Genomic DNA, 19956 nt, shown 5'->3' on the forward strand with positions numbered 1-19956 from the left:
CTTTCCATTCCTGTCTGGATGTGTTCCTGTGCGACCTGTGCTAGATTCTATGGTCCTGCTCTGGGAGTGGGTTGGACTCGAAGATCTCCAGAGGTCCCTTCCAATCCCTAGCATCCTGTGATCCTGTGATTAAGATATTGCCTTCTGAACACCACCTACAGTGCTCCTGCAATACTCACATCTTACCCACTTGAATATTTAAACATTAAGTATCACAGGGTTTGCATTTGAGCCCCATCAGCAGACAATGCTCTTCTCTTCGAACCCCAGCCACTTCATCACCTAAATAACCACAACAAAGGCATGTTCCCCAAGTAACAGAGATCCTTCTTTATTTCTTTTGATTCTTTCCCAAATAAGTAATGCAAAGATAATTCAATTCAAGAAAAAAACAAAGAAAGACCCTCCCAAAAATTCTCCCTCTGTGGGAGGAAGCTGTTCAAGCACAGAGGCTGGACAAGGAGTGGCTTGAGAGAAGTCTCATGAAGAAGGACTTGGGGGTGTCAGTTGATGATAAACTCAACATGAGCCAGCAATGGGCACTTTGCAGCCCAGAAGGCAGCTGTGTCCTGGGCTGCATCAAAAGAAGTGTGAACAGCAGGATGAAGAAGGTGATTCTGCCCCTCTGCTCTGCTGTGCTGGGACCCCACCTGCAGCACTGTGTCCAGTTCTGGGGCTCCCAGCATAAGAGGGACATGGAACTGCTGGAATGGGTCCAGAGGAGGGACATGAAGATGATCAGAGGGCTGGAGAACCTCCCCTGTTGGGACAGGCTGAGAGAGTTGGGGCTGTTCAGCCTGGAGAAGAAGGGTCGGGGGAGACCTCAGAACAGCCTTCCACTACCTTGAAGGGGGCTACAAGGAAGCTGGCAAAGGACTTTTTACAAGGTCTTGTAGTGATAGGACGAGAAGGAATGGGTTGAAGCTTGAGGAGGGCAGATTTAGGCTGGGTCCTAGGAAGAAAGTCTTTAGAGTGAGGGTGGTGTTCAGGGCTTTGCTCATTCTTCTCTGGAGAAGAGAAGACTCCGAGGACACCTCATTGTGGCCTTCCAGTATCTGAAGGGAGCTACAAGAAAGCTGGGGAGGGCCTTTTTAGGGTGTCAGGGAGTGATAGGAGTAGGGGGAATGGAACAAAACTAAAAATGGGTAGATTCAGATGGGATGTTAGGAAAAAGTTCTTCCCCATGAGGATGGTGAGACACTGGCACAGGTTCCCCAGGGAGGCTGTGGATGCTCCCTCCCTGGAGGTATTCAAGGCCAGGTTGGATGAGTCCTTGAGCATCCTGGGCTAGTGGAATGTGTCCTTGCCTGTGGCAGGGGTGTTGGAACTGGATGTTCTTTAAGGGCCCTTCCAACCTAAACCAGTCTATGAATCTCTTAATCTATGGTTCTATTGATCCATTAATGTACACCTTGGGAAATGTGCATTTCTCTTTTCATCTTCCCAAACTCCTGCAAAAATCTCTGCAGCTGAAACAACCAAACTTAATGACACTGATTGAAGCTGCTGATATCAGGGTAGTGGGAAATAAAACACCTCTTGAGTAGTTCAGGAACATTTGCAAGTGATTTATTGGCATCAAAAGTCTTGGAAACAGTCAAAATCCAGCAAACCAGGTTCATAACAACATTTGACCAACTAGAAAAGGAACCAAAGGGAAAGCCACCTCTCTTGTAAGCTGGAATAGGCTTTTTGGGGGGCTGAAGATGAGTACTGCACACTGAAAACAGAAGAGTCAAAGTCACCAGAAGAAGTCAGAGAGACATCTAACACCTACCATTGCCTGAGTGATTCCACTTGTAGGCAGGACCCTGTTGGTAGTCTCAGCTCCCATCATCCATCCAGAAGTTGTAGGGAATTAAATGCCCTAAGAGCCTTGAAGGATCCTTCATTCAGAATTTAAAGCAGGGTTGTGCACGCAGATGTGTGTTCAGAGTGACCAAGCAGCAGTGAGTTTAAATAGTCAATAAATGAAGTTACTTTTTTCTCCCAAATTGAACAAAATACTTCCAAGTCCATATTTTGTTCTCAGTATTCATGGAAAAAGAGCTGGAGAATCCTTACATGGCTTGCCTGCAGAGCTAGGCTTTGGCATGGATGGTTTTCTTCCATGCTGTTCATCAGTGAATTGCTCCTAATACAGCTTAGCCTTCTGCTGAGCTATGGGCCTGATTCAGGCCCTGTGGATTAGCTGTCAAAGAGAAGCAACTCTACCACGGATCATCCATGGACGTGGATATGTGCAACACCAAAGAGTATTAATTGTGGGCTTGACTTCTTCCCCTGCTTATCAAGATGAAAAACATGAGGTGTTTCTAAAAGGGAATGAACTGACACAGAAAATCTCCCACCTGTGTCCACAACTACCTGAAAGGACATTGTTCAGAGGCTGGTGCTGGTCTCTTCTCCCAGGTAATTAGTGACAGAACAAGAGGGAATGGCCTCAAGCTGTGACTGGGTAGGTTGAGACTGGATATTAGGAACAACAAAGTGGTCAGGGATTGGAATGTGCTGCCCAGGAAGGTGGTGGAGTCCCCAAGCCTGGATGTGTTTCAAGGTGGTTTGGATGTGGTGCTTGGGGCTACGGTTTAGGGGTGACCCTTGTAGAGTAGGGTTCTGGGTTGGACTTGGTGATCCTGAGGGTCTTTTCCAACCTGAATGTTTCTGTGACTCTGTGACTGCAGCAGGTACATTTGGATTGCCAAACCCTCAGGCATTCATTTTCTTATCATTTCCACAAATCAAAGATATTTAACTAAACCTTGTGAAGTGACTGCAGTCTGAACCAGCGACATCAGCCCAGGTAACTGTGGAACTCACTAAACCTCACTTTGCATTGCATCTGGGTGTCACACAGCAGGCTTCTGATGTGAATTGAATACAGGTCATCCTAGCATTCCTGACATTCTGGTGTCCCCCAGGGATCAGTTCTGGACCCCATCCTGTTCAATATCTTTATGGATGATCTGGATGAGAGGATTGAGTCCATCATCAGGAAATTTGCAGATGACACCAAGCTGGGAGCAGATGTTGGTCAGTTAGAGAGTAGAAGGGTTCTGCAGAGGGACTTCAACCGACTGGGCAGATGGGAAGAGTCAACAAATCCAAGTGCTGGGTGCTGCACTTTGGTCACAACAACCCCAGGCAGTGCTACAGGCCAGGGTCAGAGTGGCTGGAGAGCTGCCAAACAGAGAAGGACCTGGGGGTGCTGATTGAGAGACAGCTGAACATGAGCCAGCAGTATGCCCAGGTGGCCAAGAGGGCCAATGGCATCCTGGCCTGCATCAAGAATAGTGTGGCCAGGAGGAGCAGGAAAGGCATTCTGCCCCTGTACTCAGCACTGGTTAGGCCACACCTTGAGTCCTGTGTCCAGTTCTGGGCCCCTCAGTTTAAGAAGGACATTGAGACTGGACATTGAGAAGGGCAACGAGGCTGGGGAGAGGCCTCGAGCACAAGCCCTATGAGGGGGCTGGGGTTGCTTAGCCTGGAGAAGAGAAGGATCAGGGGAGACCTTATTGCTCTCTACAACTATCTGAGGGGAGGGTGTAGCCAGGTGGGGTTTGGTCTCTTCTCCCAGGCAACCAGCACCAGAACAAGAGGACGCAGTCTCAAGCTGTGCAGGGGGAAGTTTAGGCTGGAGGTGAGGAGAAAGTTCTTCACAGAGAGAGTTGTTAGCCATTGGAATGTGCTGCCCAGGGAGGTGGTGGAGTCACCATCCCTGGAGCTGTTCAAGAGGGGACTGGACATGGCACTTTTTGCCATGGTTTAGTTGTCATGAGGTGTTGGGTGACAGGTTGGACTTGATTATCCTTGAGGTCTTTTCCAACCTTACTGATTCTCTGATTCTGTTCTATGATTCTATGATTCTACTGTTAACCAGGGAGAGTGGCAATGCTTGACCCATGAAATATATCTGTCCTTGACCTGTCCCCTTTTAAGGCTCATCCAAGCCTGTTTTAATGCATCTCTATTGCATTCAGTGCCAACCACAGGCTCCCCTGCTCGAAAGCCAAATGTGCTGCTGTTCCTACCTAGTGAGAGGAGGTCACCAAATATACCACCACCAATTACATTTCCATCTCCTAGCTGTAACAGCTTTCTATTCAGGAGTCATAATTGTCTCCTCCTTGGAATAAAATGAGAGGTATTTTAGGAAGCCGTTAGAGGAGCTGAGTGAATCGAAGCATTGTTGCACTAATTAAAGCTCCTTTTGATTTTTATTGGTGTTTTTCTTTGAACTCTTCATCTCAACCCTCTAAAAGTGAGCATTTTTTTATAGCAAGCCCAACCATGAGTTACAACACAATGCTAAAAGTACCTGTGAGAAGCCTGGAGTACAGAACGTTTTCTCATCTTCTTAGCAGACTGAAAGGGAGCGTGAAATCATGGTCTTGCTACAGTCCTCTGAAGTGGAAAGGTTCCTATTTACTTCTGTAGGCTCAGGTTTTACTTCAAGAGCACAACAGTTCTCTGGAGGCACTTGCAGAGCTCGGCTGTGGCCATACTTAGCAGCTGCTCTCGGGGCTGGGGTTGAATCAGACGATCTGATTGTCTTTGGCAGTCAGGCCGTCTGACTTAGCCTGCTCTCCCTGAAGGTGGCTGCTCCAGATGCTTTTAGAGGAAGGATAAAACCTCAGCAGTGGGTGACAGCACACCTGTGAGGAAAGTTTCTTTTTGCTTTCACCAGTAATGTCATCTTACACCGGGGAGTATTTGGGTTCTTACTCACTGAAGCGAAATACTCCCTGCACGGCGAGGGAGTAATATTCACACCTGAGATTTCATGTCTCCACAAAGCAGTTCTTGTGTAACCAAGAATCAACCAGCACATGCAAGGTGAGTAAAGGTGAGTAACTTCTAACACTAGCTGTTAGGGAAATCAAATTCATGCTGAAACCATCCCTGTGGTGTAAAGAACATAGCACATTAAAAGAGCACCTTGGTACTGAATGGACTTTCTCCCTCTCTGTGTTGAAAGTCTGGGGAATGAGTTGATGCTCCCCTTATAACCTGGGTGCCAGTGCAGCTGCAGGAGAAAGAGGAGCTTATTCCATGGGTCATCAACATCTGCAGAGACATGTCTTTCTTTTTCCTCAGTGCAGGCTGCTTCAGATAAAACCCACAAGAGGAGGAGGCAGCTTGGTGTAACCAAAGGAAGGACTTCAATATACAATTGTTTTGGTAACTGATGAAGCATAACAGAGAAGATGGGAGGATTTGCTTTGTGGGAGAGAAAACTCACACATCTCTTTACTTTTGAGATGAAGTCAGAAATTAACTCAGAGACTCCACTAATTCAGTACACAATGTTGACACTTAGTTTTTTTAAAGATCATTTTAGAGGGGAAGAAAAAAACAACCCATGGCCTGGGACCTGGTTCTGAATGTGCACAGCTTGGTTTGGCAACCTCCACTTAGGAAAACTGCCACATCACAGCAAGTATCTCAGTACAAGATATACCAAAGGACAAAGAGACTGCACAGGCTGTGGAAAAGATGAGGAATCTATAAAGCATGAGATGTTATCTTGTTAGCAGCATGGCCAAAGTATCCTAGCAGAAGCATTTTCCACACAGAGTCAGCACAGAGATGGAAACAGGCAAGATCTTCCCTCAGAAAAACAATGCATGATCGTGATACAAGAACTGGCATTCCCAGTCCTAAGAGAAAGAAGCTTTCTAAGCCAGATCCATGACAGATACGATGAGACAGACCATGAAGGACCTCAGAGAAGAAGACTCTGGGGGTAGCATTTCACAAGAAGCATGGCCAAGAAGGGAGGATGCTAGGAGGGGGATAGAGACATGGGTGATGGAGCAAATGAATTGGAGATTGAGGAAAGCAGCTTATGCAGCAACATTACCATTTGGTCCAAACAATGCAACTGGAGCTTTGCTAAGGATGAAAGGGAGAAGGCTGATACTGCAGAGGTGATAAAGAAGCAGTTCATCTCTTTTTTTTTTCCTATTTTTTAAATACAGACAATTCAAAAAGAAAGAAGCAATGAGACTTTAGAGCCAACAACACTCAGTGCCAGCGATCACACCCTGGAAGCGAGGCACGCAACAGGAGTCACTCATTGACTTAAGACCACCACCACCACACAGCAGCTAACAGACAAACGACTTGGACTAGACCCACTGAAGACTGGGAACTCCACAAATCCTTACTGGCAGCTCAACAAACCAACTTCTAGCAATTCCTAAGTGAGACTTGACAAGGCGGACTAAATGCTTGAAGCTGAGTACACGAATAGACGGAACGGAGATTTCAACGACACAAGGCTTTTCTTGACCACCACAGCGAAACAAGCAAGGGAATAAAATCACATGGCAGACTCTGAAGAACACCCTGCCTCGTATAAAATTAGGGCTTTTTTCTTTCCCACTTCATCTCACCATATAGAACCAGCACTCCACCATATAGAACCAGCACTCCACCATATAGAACCAGCACTCCACCATGAATGCAACCAGTGGTTACGAACTGCACCTACTTACAGAAAGCCCTGAGAGGTTTTAATAGATGGACTTTTAATACACAGTACCTGGGGCATGAAAGAGGTGGAATTTATGTCACTGTCTTCTTTATATGTAATAAAAATATTAGAACAAAAAGACATATTCATAGATATAATTAAATAGATACTTAAAAATATATTTATACTTAAATATATATGATTAAATATATATAGTTAAATATATAATAAATAGATATACTTAAATATATATGATTAAATATATAGTTAAATATATAATAAATATATATAAATATATAATAAATATATAATAAATATATATATATAATTAAATATATAATTAAATATATATAAAATATATAAATATATAATTAAATATGTACAAAGTATATATTTATACTTAAATATATATAAATATATATACTTATATATAATTAATTATATATATAATTAAAATATATAATAAATATATGTAAATATAGATAATAAAAGTACATAAAATACATAATAAAATATCACAATAAAAATATTACATTAAACACTTTCCAATAAAATAGTACAACAAAATGTGTATAATAAAAATAGATGTAATAAAAACACGTAAATTAAAAGATAATAAAAATATCTATACTAAAATGTGTATAATGAAATACAACAAATATGTATAGATACACACTAAAATATATATACACTAATATATATATACACTCAAATATATATATACACTAATATATATATATATACACACACTAAAATATATATATACTAAAATATATATAATGAAAACATTAGAATTAAAAACATTACCATAAAAATGTGATACAGGCATGGCAGGCATGACTGCATCAGACCTGTCTGAATGAGAGGCAGAAAGCCCTGAGAGATTTGAATGGATGGAGTTTTAATGCACAATACCTGGGGCATAAATGAGTTGGAATTTATGTCACTTCTTTCTATGTAATAAGGACTAACAGAATGAAATATATGTAATAGAAATGCATATAATAAATTATTGAAAATAAAATGATATATATACTAAAAGATATTAAATAAAGTATAATAAATAACTATACTAATCTATATAAAATAAAATATAATAAAATAAAATCATATAATAAAAAACAGATACACTGATAGATAGAAAATAAAACAGAATAAATATCTATACTAATCTATATAAACCAAAACATAATAAACATATCTATACTGAATTCTATATAATGATATATAATTTTATATATATACTAAAAATATAGATAATAAAAACATTACCATTAAAATAGTACCATGAAAATATGATTCAGACATGGCAGGCATGACTGCATCAGACCTGGCTGAATGAAAGGCAGAAAGCCCTGAGAGATTTTAATAGGTGGACTTTAAATCCACAATAACTGGGGCATAAAAAATAATGGGTTAGCATTCATGGCACTGTCTTCTTTATATATAATTAAATAATTGCAATTATATATATATATATATAATAACAATGCATATTAAAATATGATAACCAAAATATATACAAAACCGTCTGTAATAAAACATAATGCAATATATATACACACTAAAAAATAGATAATAAAATACAATATATATATACTAATATATATATACATATAAAATGAAATGTAATAAAAATATCTCTACTAAAAATATACAGAAGAAAAACATTACATTGAAAACATTACACTAAAAATATGATGCAGGCATGACTGCATCAGACCAGCCTGAATGAAATGCACCTTGGGAAAAAAAGAAGCAAACCAAGCTAAACCAAACCATTTTCAACAGAAACCAAGACAGAAGCGGTTTGACCTGCTGAAAGTCGTCCCAAAGCCAAAAAAACCCCACCATGATCGAAGCACACAGTTGGTTGAAACCTGGTGTCAAGTCAGCACTTGCATGATAATGCCACAGGCAGAGGTTCAGCTTCAGCAATGTGGCCACAACGTGCACAAGCCTTTGGAGACCGCTACCAATAGGTTTAACCTTTTTACCACTGGTTTTGGTAGACCTGAGTGTTGCCTCAGCAGTGAAGGCAGCAGAGTTTGGCCCCAGAACATTTCTCACTCAAGGCTGTGGAAGCCAAACCCTTAGATTAATGGTACTGTACAGCTTGACCTGACATTTCCAAGCCTCTCAAAGCCCACAGCCACATTGCCCACACACAAACCTTTGGAGACCACTACCAGTAGGTTTAACCTTTTTACCACTGGTTTTGGTAGACCTGAGTGTAGCCTCAGCAGTGAAGGCAGCAGAGTTTGGCCCCAGAACATTTCTCACTCAAGGCTGTGGAAGCCAAACCCTTAGATTAATGGTACTGTACAGCTTGACCTGACATTTCCAAGCCTCTCAAAGCCCACAGCCACATTTCCCACTCGCTGCATTGCCATTTCTTATACCATTCAGTAAGAAAACCATCAATGAACCAACCATTCCTTTCAGACAGAACTGGCCAGTAGTGACAGCAGAGAGACCAGACTCCAGAAAAATAACCAGACAGAATAATCCTGGGTAAGATCCTTAAAAATTATCTTTAATTGATGCCAAGTATGAACAGATGAACAAGTACAGAAGCAGGTAAAATTTTGCATAGATGAAAACTATGCATTTCAAATAGTTCAAGAACTCATATATATATATATATATTATATATATATAAAACATTAGAAGTTAAAAAAAAATAATAATAAAAAGAAATAAATGGTTTAAGTCAAACAATTTCACTACTGGAAGTCAAATGTGGCAATGAAGTACATACTTGACCCAAAAGTGTAAAGCCGGCTGTAAATGGTGGAAACAAAACACAGCTGTGTCGGCTCAAATGGTTTGTTGCCCTGATGGTGCACTTTTCTGTGGGAGATTACTGACTTGAGATTATTTCACACTGGGAATATTTGATCCTTCACATCAGAGGTGCGTCTGAGAGGCCATTGACAGTTCTATTGACAGCTGTTTATCGATTCATTTCAAACCCACATACCGCATCAAAAACCCCAAACCGGTTACACGGAAAGGAAAAAGGTTCATTTGAGCAGGTTGTAAGTAAGGGTTTGCTGAACTGAGTCATAAAGATAACTCTTTTTGTCTTCTCTTTTTGACTTCTGCACAAAATAAGCATCTGATCCCAATTACATGGTTAGAAATGTCGCTGAAACAATAGCATGGATCAAAGAGTGATGCACCTAAAGGAACCCAGTGCGACGTCTTCGATCTATTATAGAACCTAGAAATGGGAGATGACCTTTTTACTTTTCCCCTTATTTTCCCTTTTTTTTTTATTTTTAATGTAACTTGTATTGACATTTGCTGGAGCTTCTGAACAGGGGAAATATACAGAGTTACAGAGATATTGAGACAGATTTCAGTTAAGAGCTGGGGTTTCAGTTTTGCTGCCTTGGAGGCTACGCTTTGTCAGCATAAATGGTTGACCCCACTTGGTGGCCAAGTTCACCTGCACTGAGTGAACCACTGAGCGGGACACCCTGAAGTTTCATTTGTGCAAACATCAATGCTGACACCTTAAAGAATGCTTGATAAGCATTTCAGGAAAACAAATAGATAGATAGATAAATAAATAAATAAATTAAATTAAAATAAAATTCTCTACACCTGATTAAGTGAAGCCAGAAAACATAAACAACAACAAAAAGAAAAGAAACTCAGCCCAAAATCAGGTCAACCAAAACTGGAATGTAGGTCCCTTGGTAAAAGCATCTCAGAAAAGGATTTCAGACTTGGGATGGGCAGGTCTGGAACAAACTTCCCCATTTCCTCCAGCTCTGTGGCCATGGAGGGTAAATCACAGGCTGGGGGTGGTTCCTGTGAGTCTGAAATGAGTGTGTCTGTCTATCAGCAGTTTGGGGCTGCTGGAAGCCTTACAGGATCAAACCACTCCTGCAGTACCATTATACTTTAGGATGCTATATATCCTTTGCAGCCATCCTTTCTTAAAGTCGCAGCCTAAACTGTCACAACCTCCTCTTCATGTGGGGGGATGTGGAGGGGTTGAAGTTTCCCCACCCCACCAACATTAACTTTGCCAGACCAGCTCAGGTGGAGGGAAATGGAACCTCTCTAAACACAGTTCTCAAGCTAGTATTTGGAAAGGAAAACATTCTCTCTGTGTGTATGCAGATCTTACTCTAAAGCACAACTCTCCACCTTTTCCTAGTAACTTTCAGATGTTCCTTCCCCTAGTGTTTTGTTTTCTTTAGGTTTAGACACATGGCATGGCAGAAAATGCCCTGTCCAAGTGTCAGCTGTGGAAAAGTGAAACTCACTATTTTATACATAAAAATAAGCAGCTGTGGGGTTGTTTGGAGGTTTTTTTAGGTCACACTTGGGCTTCAGCTCTCTTAATAATAGAAACAACCTTTCTGCAGTCCTGCCCAATGAAAACAATTGTCCCTCAGCAAAAAAAAAAAAGTCATAAGAAGTGTAAAAGATCGGCAATAAAAGTTGCCACTGCTCCAGGTGTTGGCTTGGGCCCAGTGCAGCCTCTAAGGGACGCCACAGATGATTTGCTAAGAAGGGTCTGGTCGCTGCCATCTCTACCTGAGCGAAAATCAGTGCTGAAAACAAGAGGACTTTTAAAGCTGACTGATGGAGGGTTGTTTTTTGACCCTGTCTCTAGTGCTTCATACTGTCTTTCAAGGCCTTGTCCACGTGCTCGAACAGTGCATCGGGTCGAGCACGTGCACAGAGGCTTTGCAACTTGGAAATGACTTTCCTTGGGCCGTGAGCCATTTGTGTGACTTCCCAGAAGGCAGCGAGTTTGACTCTCCTCTCACCTACAAAAAGGTGTAAACCAGGGACAGAGGGAGGAAATCGCTGGGATTGTTACTAGGGACAACAGTTAGCCCTCAGTAAGCCAGTGTGTGAATTTCCAGCGCTCGCATTCTGAGTTTTGTAGCACGGTGGCCACACTCTGCCCAGCCACCATCCCTCCCCCAACCTCTCCCTGCAAAGCAGTGTCAGTTCCATTACATTTAATGATTACTAAAGGCTTTTCTGTCTGAATGAACTTGTGAGGCAGATGAGGTAAACTGCATTAAGCCCCATTGTGTTCAGAATTAAAGCAGCCTTAATTCAATTCAGCTTTACTTTCCTTCCAAAATGGAAAAAAAGAGGGGGGAAAAAGGCAAAAGAACGACTCCAAATCAGATTAAGGTTGCTTTTATACTGCAACAGAATGTCCATGCTGGGCTTTAAAGCAGTCTAACAAATCTACTTTAAATGCACACCTTTCATTAATTCGGATTAGCTTGCTTTCCTGAAGTCCCCCCCTGCCACCACCACCAGCGGTGATCGGGCTTAAGAAGACTCCATGCAGGGAACCTGCATGGGTTTGCTAGGATGCTGTGAACTCACAGCCTGGCTTACTGCAGCACACGAACTTCCTCGTGTCAAAAGTGGGGGGGGGGGGAGTGAAAAGAAAAGGGAAAACAAACAAACAAAAAAGTAAATCATAAATCCCATTCATTGTCTCTCTTGGAGCTGCCACGCAGAGGATTTCAGCTCCTGGTGATGTGGCAGCAACCTCTCAGCTCTGTGAAGGAAGGAAGGGTGCACAGAGCCTTTCCTCGTCGCTCTCCCTCTTGCTCCTTTGCCTGTTCCCTAGTGCTGTATGGTATGGTAGGACCAGATGGGGGATTTTGGCAGCGATACCAGCCTTTGGGATTCCTGCCCACTGCCTCCTCACTTCATTCCTCTCTCTGCACTGCAATGCACTGCTGCCTTCCTCACTCCAATAAGTTCCCACATCCTCTTCACAGGGCGGATGAAGGAAAAGCTTTATGGGAGCCACCAAGAAGCAGAAAAGCATACAGCAGTGGCTGGTAAAGGAGGCCTGAGGAGCTGGAACAGCTCTTTATGCTGGAACTGCCTTGACTCATCAAACTACAGCCCAGCTAACACTGCCACATCTGCTAGTTTCACTGTCCAGCAAAACATGGGGACTGCCTCTGGGAGGTCCCTACCACATGAATGAAGGTCTGTTGACTTTCAGAGATGCACTAAATTGGCCATCAGCTCATTTCCAGTCCTCTTCCACTAACAACCCCACAGAGCTCATGTGTGGCTAAAAGAAACATGTGCCAAAAGAGGGAGAAAAAGGGGAAAGGGGTGAATGGGGAGAAGGAAAGGAGAAAGAGGAAAGGGGAAAGAGGAAAGGGGAAAGGGGAAGAGAAAGGGAAAGGGAAAGGGAAAAGATGCTTACTCTTAAGAACTGGCAGTTTGTTAAGTGCACCTTCAGGCCTACAAGGACATTTCAGCACTCCTCTGTAAAGGGTGTAAGAGCCTTTTCTTTTTCCTGTTACTATTTTTGTGTCAGATGTGTCAAAAATGCATGCCTATGCTACCTGAGGTTAAATTCCTGTACTCCACATGTATTGAGATCCTTTGCAGTGAACTATATATGGACAATGCAACATTCAGGCTCCCCAAATCATCCTGAGTCCTAATGATCCATCCCAGTCTCCTGACAAAGAAGAGGTGCTGCATGAAGCATTTTTCTCTTCACATATGAGGAATGGCTATCATTCCACTCATGAAGCTAAGGTGTGCATACCCAGCTGTGGCAGAATTTAAGTTACCAAAGCGAGGCCTCATCTCCCAGATGCTACGTTCTGATCATCAATTCCACAGCACTGAACTGATTATTGCTGTTTAGTTGAGTCAGTTGGTTGTTTTATAAGCTGAGTGCAACATTCAAGTCCATTTAGACAGGAGAAGTCCTACCCTAAAATTCAAGAGCCTGGGAAGATTAAGGACCACCAGAATTTAATGGGGTGAGAGGTATACAAGGGGCAGGGGAGCGAGCAGAGGACAGGAAGGAAGTTTTACACCTACCTAGAGGATATAATGCCCTGTTTGAGCTGATGCTTTGCATTTCTTGTGGGGGCTGAGAGTTCCCTCAGCTCTTGATTACTTTCTCAGCACTAAGAGTCACAGAAGCCACACAATGAGAAATGAAGTCAAGTCTTTCTGGAAACCTGGCAAGTCAGGCTTGTGCGTAGCTGCAGAGTTAGGGTCGGGTTTTAACTCTAAGTGCCTTGATTTTTATAGATATATGTGTGTGTGTATGTGTGTGTGTGCCTGCATAGGTGTGATGCACACATGTGCAGGCACACACACATACATATATATATATATACATTTATACACATATATTCATAGATGAGAAAGATGGGGAAGAAAGGATCTGTACAGTGTGGAAGGAGTGTTCGACCGCAGTTGGCCACAGGCTAAGTGCAGAATGAAGATCCTCAACTTTTCCCATTTGAAAACAAAAAATCACATCTTAGTGCCTACATTAGTGCAGAACAAAAGTTGCTATGTTCCAGGGCCTAGCAGGCAAGGCTGGCATATTGCAGAAGATACCTTCTCCTAGTGTCATTGCTTCCTTCACCGGGTAGTGGTGAATGTAGAGTAAGGTTCGGGACCAGGGAAAAAGAAAGAAAGAATATAGCTCAAAGGATCTGTGATGGGATTTAAGATCTGACAGACTGATGAAAGGGAAGGGAGGAGGCAGGGATGGGAGAGCACTGGAAAGCCTCTCCCACATACCTGCTAAAGAATCCAAGGGAAGAAAAGTACGGCCCTGCAGTCTGGTTGCCTGACCGGGCAACACCGCAGTTCATGCTGATCCCTACTCTTTCCTCCTACATCCTGCCAGGTCAGGACAGGCTGTCAAAAAGTCATCTCACTGGGAAAGGAAGGGCGAGTGCAACGATGGCAGTGATGTCTCTATAAACAATCCAGGGAAACTTGGAAGTCTTGCATAAGCACAACTAGGGGTGATTTGGCAGAAGCAAATCCTGAGCCCAGGCAGCACAGGACTGGCTGGGGAAGGAAGGTATCCCACGGGTGCTGGTGGTCTCTGCCCACCTCTTCTGCATGCCTTTCACTCACCCTTGCTTTTTGCTCTCTTTCCCTGCCCCCTTTCTGTGCTGTGCCAAGAGGCAGCACAGAACACCCCTACCAACAAACGCTGCTGCCTTGCCCTTTTCCTTTGCTCTCTCCGACCAGCTCAGTTCCTGGAGGCACTTTCAGCAAGTTTAGGGGATGTAAGATAAAGGCACTGCACAACGCTCTAACCCGATCTGTTGAGTCTCTTCAGTGAGTTTTAGGGGAATACCATTTAAAAAGAGAAAAGAAAGAAGAAGAAGAAGAAGAAAACCCTCACAACTAATGACTGCAAAAGAAACCAGCTGCTGCCATTTGGATGCATATTGATAGGTTAAGTTTCATTTACATTCTGAGAATGCACCAAAAAGCATGCATCTGCACCTTTCAGCTATAAAGGTAACTAGGTTTTAGGTGTTGCTATATATAACCTGACTTCTTAATGTTCCATAGAGCTTTCCCTTTAAGGGATGGGGTATGTTCCTTTCCCAGAATGCCTGGACAACAACAACAACAACAAAAAATATATAAGCCACCACAGTTTCCCTGAGCAATGCAGGAAAACAATCAGGTGATCAGTTCAATCAGGCCCTCGAATCTACCAAGCACGTTTAAAAGGTTCTCTTTAATGTGTGTTTTGCTTTTATTGTTTATCAGTATTATCGTTATCAGCGTTAGTAGTAGTAGTAGTATTGAATTTCATGCACTAATTAATTCAAGTTACACCTTAATCCAATAGCCCCCCACCCCCACCCCAATGCTGAGTATTTGAACATGCTTTGAGCTCCCTCCCCCACCCCAAAGAAAAGAGTTATTGTTCCCGTGTTTGTTTTTCGGCTAACATTAAAAGCACTTAAATACAGTACTTTAAAACGTCGGAGTGAATTAAGGAGTGCACTTCTGGTGAATGCAAATCAAACAGAAAGGGGGGGGGGGGGGGGGGGGGGGGGGGGAAGGGTAAAGAAAAGAAAAATCAATTAAAAAAATAAAATCAAACAGAGAGAGAGAGAGGTAAAGGACCTATGTTCAGAAGATTCAGTTCAAACGAAAGCTTATCCGCTAGTTGTCTGAGGTAACGCTTCAGGCATGCGACTCTAAAATAAGTAGTATCAAATTGAAACATGCTGATATTTAAACTCCATTGTGCTATCTTGCAACAGAGGGGCTTCAAAGGTTTGGGTTTTGGTTTTTTTCTTTGTATCCAGTTCTGGACAGGGACAAAAAGAAATCAAATGCAAACAAACAAACAAAAAAATACCCCCGAAGTAAAACTGTGTTCGAATCATCTGCACGTAAAGAGAACTTAGCAGCGCTGCAGATGTTTCGTCTTCGGCTGTTGTGTGGTGTTGGTGCTGTTGTGTGGTGTTGGCTGTTTTCTTGCTGGATTAGGTCTTCTATGGAGAGCAAAAGAGAGCAGGGCTGAAGTGTGTTTGTCAGAGTAAGGTGCTGTGTGGAGCTGGAGGTTGGAAGTGTGGAATCTTTCCCATTGGGGGGGGGGAGGGGTGGAAGGGAAAGTTGCACTCCTTCGTCAAAACCACCGGCAGAGGTTTGCTGCAGGTTCTTGCTAATCCCTTTGTTGTTATTATTAAAACAATAATTATTATTATTATTATTAAAACTGTGCACTTCTGCAGAGTACTTTTTTAACTGGAATCCATGCATATGCTTTGTAGCTCTAGAAACTGTCTTTGTTTAGTTCAAGTTGACTTCATCCCCCCCTCCCCCCCCCCCCCCCCCCCCAAAAAAAAATAACCCAACACCAAAACAACCAAACAAAGAAAACAAAACAAATGAAACAAAAGGGATGTAGGGGAGGAAAAAGTTTAGGCCTTAGAATCATAGAGCTTAAAACTGAACTAGTTGTCATTGATCAGGTGGCAAATGCCTCTTAAAAAAAAAAAAAAGAAATAAACTAAACAACAACAACAACAAAAACAATAAGAAGAAGATTATCTTTCGTGGATCCTGGAAGGTTCGTTATCACCGAGCCAAAAATCAACCAATCAATCAATCAACCAATAAGGTTGCAATGCAACAATGCATTTAGGAGGTGAATTAAAAGCATTCAGAGGCTATCAGTAAAGCATCTACAAAGTGTGACGGTGTCACTAAAGTCTTCAAGCAGTGAGTGGGGGTTTTGGTTGGTGTTTTGTTTGTTTTTTTCTCTCTCTCTCTCTCTCTTTTTTTGTTTTCCTTTCTTTCCTGTGTGGTGTTTGTTTGTTTGTTTGTTTACACATCAGTCAGCAGCTTGCTTTTATTAACGCAGTTTTGGTTGGCTACAGTGCAGTTGCCAGTTCTGAGATTAGCCTCTCTAAAATTGTCTATGCTATTATTCATATCCTCTTCGATCTCCATGTACTCAGATTTGCTGATTGTGGAGGAGCTGCGGCGACTGAGATCACTGTCAGATGCTAAATTGGGGGAGCTAACGTGAAGCAACTGAGCCTGCTCTTCCCCTTCTGTTTCTCGGTGGTAGAAGTAGTTGAAGTTGGACACGATGACAGGTACAGGCAGGGCAATTGTCAGCACACCAGCGATGGCACACAAGGAGCCTACGATTTTGCCTCCAATTGTCACAGGGTACATGTCACCATAGCCCACAGTGGTCATGGATACCACCGCCCACCAGAAAGCATCGGGGATACTTGTGAAATGAGACTCAGGTTCTTCAGCCTCAGCAAAGTACACCGCGCTCGAGAACAAGATCACCCCAATGAAGAGGAAGAAGATTAACAAACCTAGCTCTCTCATACTGGCTTTCAGGGTCTGTCCCAAAATCTGGAGGCCCTTAGAGTGCCGGGAGAGTTTGAAGATTCGAAAGACTCTTACCAGTCTGATGACTCTCAGGATGGCCAAGGAGGTGGCCTGCTCTCCTTTCTGAGTCCCCTCCCGCTCAGCCATCTCGGTGCCCAGGGTGATGAAGTAAGGGATGATGGCCACAATGTCAATGAAGTTCATTATATTCTTGAAAAAATCGGTCTTGCTGGGGCAAGCAAAGAAGCGCACCACCAGCTCGAAGGAGAACCAGATGATGCACAGGGTCTCCACGACAAAGAAGGGGTCTGTGAAAATGTTGGACTTGTAGACCTGGGTGGTGTTGTCAGTGCGATGCACCGTGTACTCCTTGTCCTCCTTCAGCTCGGGCAATGTCTCTAGGCAGAAGATCACGATGGAGATGAGGATCACCATGACGGAGACTATTGCAATGACCCTTGCAGGCCCAGAGCTTTCTGGGTACTCAAAGAGGAGCCACACTTGGCGCTGGTACTCCCCCTCCGGCAAGGGTCTCTCCTCATCTTTGATGAATCCTTCATCTTCCCGGAACTTCTCCATCGCCTCCTCACCCAGCTCATAAAATTTGATCTCCTCAGAGAACATGTCCAGGGGCACATTGACCGGCCGGCGGAGCCGCCCCCCGGACTGGTAGTAGTAGAGGATGGCGTCAAAGCTGGGCCGGTTGCGGTCAAAGAAGTACTCGTTGCGCAAGGGGTCAAAGTACCTCATGCGCTTCTTGGGGTTGCCCAGCAGAGTGTTGGGGAACTGGGCTAAGGTCTTCAGCTGTGTCTCGAAGCGCAGTCCGGCAATGTTTATCACTACGCGCTCACAGCACTCGTGGTCATCGTGGGCAGCGGGCTGGTAGCTATCCTGGGGGTGGCCAGGTAGCGCAGAAGTCTCATCCATGTTCTCTCCAGCCATCACGGTCATGGTGGCACACGGGAAGGGGGATCCAGGGACAGGAGAGGAGAAGTGGGGGAGAGGGGCTGAAGAGGGGGGAAGGAGGGATGGAGGAGAGCAGAGAGCCCCAGGGCAGTTCAGGGAGGGGGAGAGGGGGGGATGTGGGGAGGCTCAGAGACTGCAGGGAGGGATGATGACTCGGGATGGAGCTTGAGGAAGGGATAGACGAGGAGCCTAAAGGATGGAACTATTCAAAAGGGGAAAGGAGAGGTGGGATGAAGGGAGAGGCATCGGGGATGACGGGAGGGTGAAGAAAGAGGGAAGAAGTACCTTTAGGGGGGGAAAAGGGCAGGTAAGGTGAGGGGTCCTGTCCCCCAAGCCGGGAGGCTGAAGGTCTATGAAGTGCAGCCCTAGGCTGGGGTCTCCTCCCCAGCCGTCTCCTTTTGCCTTTAACTCGATCCGTCCGCTTTTCTCGCCGACTCGACCATCGCAGCAGCTGCTGTCACGAAGTTACCACACACACACACACGCACATGCACACACACACACACATACATACACACAAATAAATAAATAAACAAACAAATAAATCGATCAATCAATCACGGAGCGGCTGAGAGGTGCGAGTCCTCGCAATGCCAACTCAGCAAAATTTCCATCGCCTGCCCTCCCCAGCCCCCGCCACAGCCCCGCTCCTCTCCTTGTGTGCTGGGGAGAGAGGAATGGAGAGAACTCCGCTTTGGAAGGCATAAAGCTCATTTGCAGGATGGAGGCTGCCAGGGAGGAAAGAAACATCATAAACCAGCCCCCAAACCCGACCACACACACGCTCGCTCGCTCACTCAATCAGGCGCAGTGGATTGGTTTTCACACCAGCAAGAACATCCCGCTCTGCCCACTACAGCACCACATGCAGAGCCCTACGCGTTCCCACACATCCCTCCAAGGCAAGAAGGGACCCTGCAGCGCCCTGAGCGCATCGGGAGGGCTTCCCAAGCAACTTCAGTGGGGTCACCTCCTTGCGAAAAGTCTCCTGACCGCCACGCTCCCCGCTTCACAAACGGTGGAGACTAAAGTGAGGGCTGACAACTTCATCGCACCGACTGGGGAGGGGGGACTTAGGGGAGGGGGAGCAAAGCTTCTCCTCTCTTGCTCTGCAACCGCTAAACACAACTAAGAGAGAGAGACGAGGGCATTGAGCTCGACATGACAGACCCAAAGTGCCCAAAATCGAGTCGAGGAGCGCGGGGGGAAAGAAAGGCTTTTTCTTACCTGCTCCGAGTGAGATGCGCCGGTTAGGAGTAGGAGCCAGCGCCGGAATGCGTCAAGTCGCCTTGCAGCAGCATCCAACAAAACCCAAACCAAAACAAAAACCGCAGTGGCAAACTCAACCCTCCTCCTCCTCCTTCTCCTCCTCTTGCGCCCCTCTTAATAACAACAGCGATCGCTTTACAGGGCTGCCTGCGAGGCACTGAAATATTCATACACTGTCTTAGGCTGCACCAAGGGCGAGTGGGTTTAATTAGTTTCTGCCGAGAACCGCAGTGGGGGGGTTGGGGGGTGGGGGGGGGAGATGGCGGGAGGGGTTGTGGCAGCGGTGAGAAAGAGTGCAAAGTACCTTTTCCGAAAGGCTTGAGTTAGGAAATGAAATCAAGGAGTCCGAGATAGCTGCTGGTTCTCTTGCTCTTTTCCCTTAAGACAGCTGGAAAAGGAGTCGGGCGCTGGGCAGCGGCGGCTGGGAAGAGCCGCAGTCCTGCAGCCGCATCCCCGGAGTCGGTCTTGGCTCGTCCCGGCAGCAGCAGCAGCAGCAGGAGGCAGGAGCTGGACGCGTGTGGTAGGAGCGAGAGGGCTGCTGAATGCATAAGCGCAAGGAGCAAACTCGAGCCATTTCTTGA

At 44.5% G+C, this 19956-nt stretch overlaps 1 protein-coding gene across 2 annotated transcripts; it reads right to left on the reverse strand.

Moving 5' to 3' along the window:
• Nucleotides 1–16286: 16286 nt before the first annotated feature.
• Nucleotides 16287–19619, reverse strand: LOC104306295 (potassium voltage-gated channel subfamily A member 1). 2 transcript variants are annotated; one of them, XM_054178569.1, is made up of 2 exons: nucleotides 19334–19619; nucleotides 16287–18557 (listed from the first exon to the last, which is right to left on the reverse strand). In XM_054178569.1, exon 2 carries the CDS (start codon nucleotides 18089–18091, stop codon nucleotides 16616–16618), a length of 1476 nt encoding a protein of 491 aa, XP_054034544.1. In that variant the 5' UTR covers nucleotides 18092–18557; nucleotides 19334–19619; the 3' UTR covers nucleotides 16287–16615. The 2 variants fall into 2 exon arrangements, with proteins under 2 accessions (XP_054034544.1, XP_054034545.1); XM_054178570.1 differs by having other exon boundaries at nucleotides 16287–18560.
• Nucleotides 19620–19956: the final 337 nt, after the last annotated feature.

Source organism: Dryobates pubescens, chromosome Z (genome assembly GCF_014839835.1).
Source record: "Dryobates pubescens isolate bDryPub1 chromosome Z, bDryPub1.pri, whole genome shotgun sequence".
Taxonomy (NCBI): Eukaryota; Metazoa; Chordata; class Aves; order Piciformes; family Picidae; genus Dryobates; species Dryobates pubescens.

What these genes read in the sequence shown, in the direction of transcription:
- LOC104306295 (XM_054178569.1), bottom strand. Translation starts at nt 18,091, where the DNA reads ATGACCGTGATGGCTGGAGAGAACATGGATGAGACTTCTGCGCTACCT.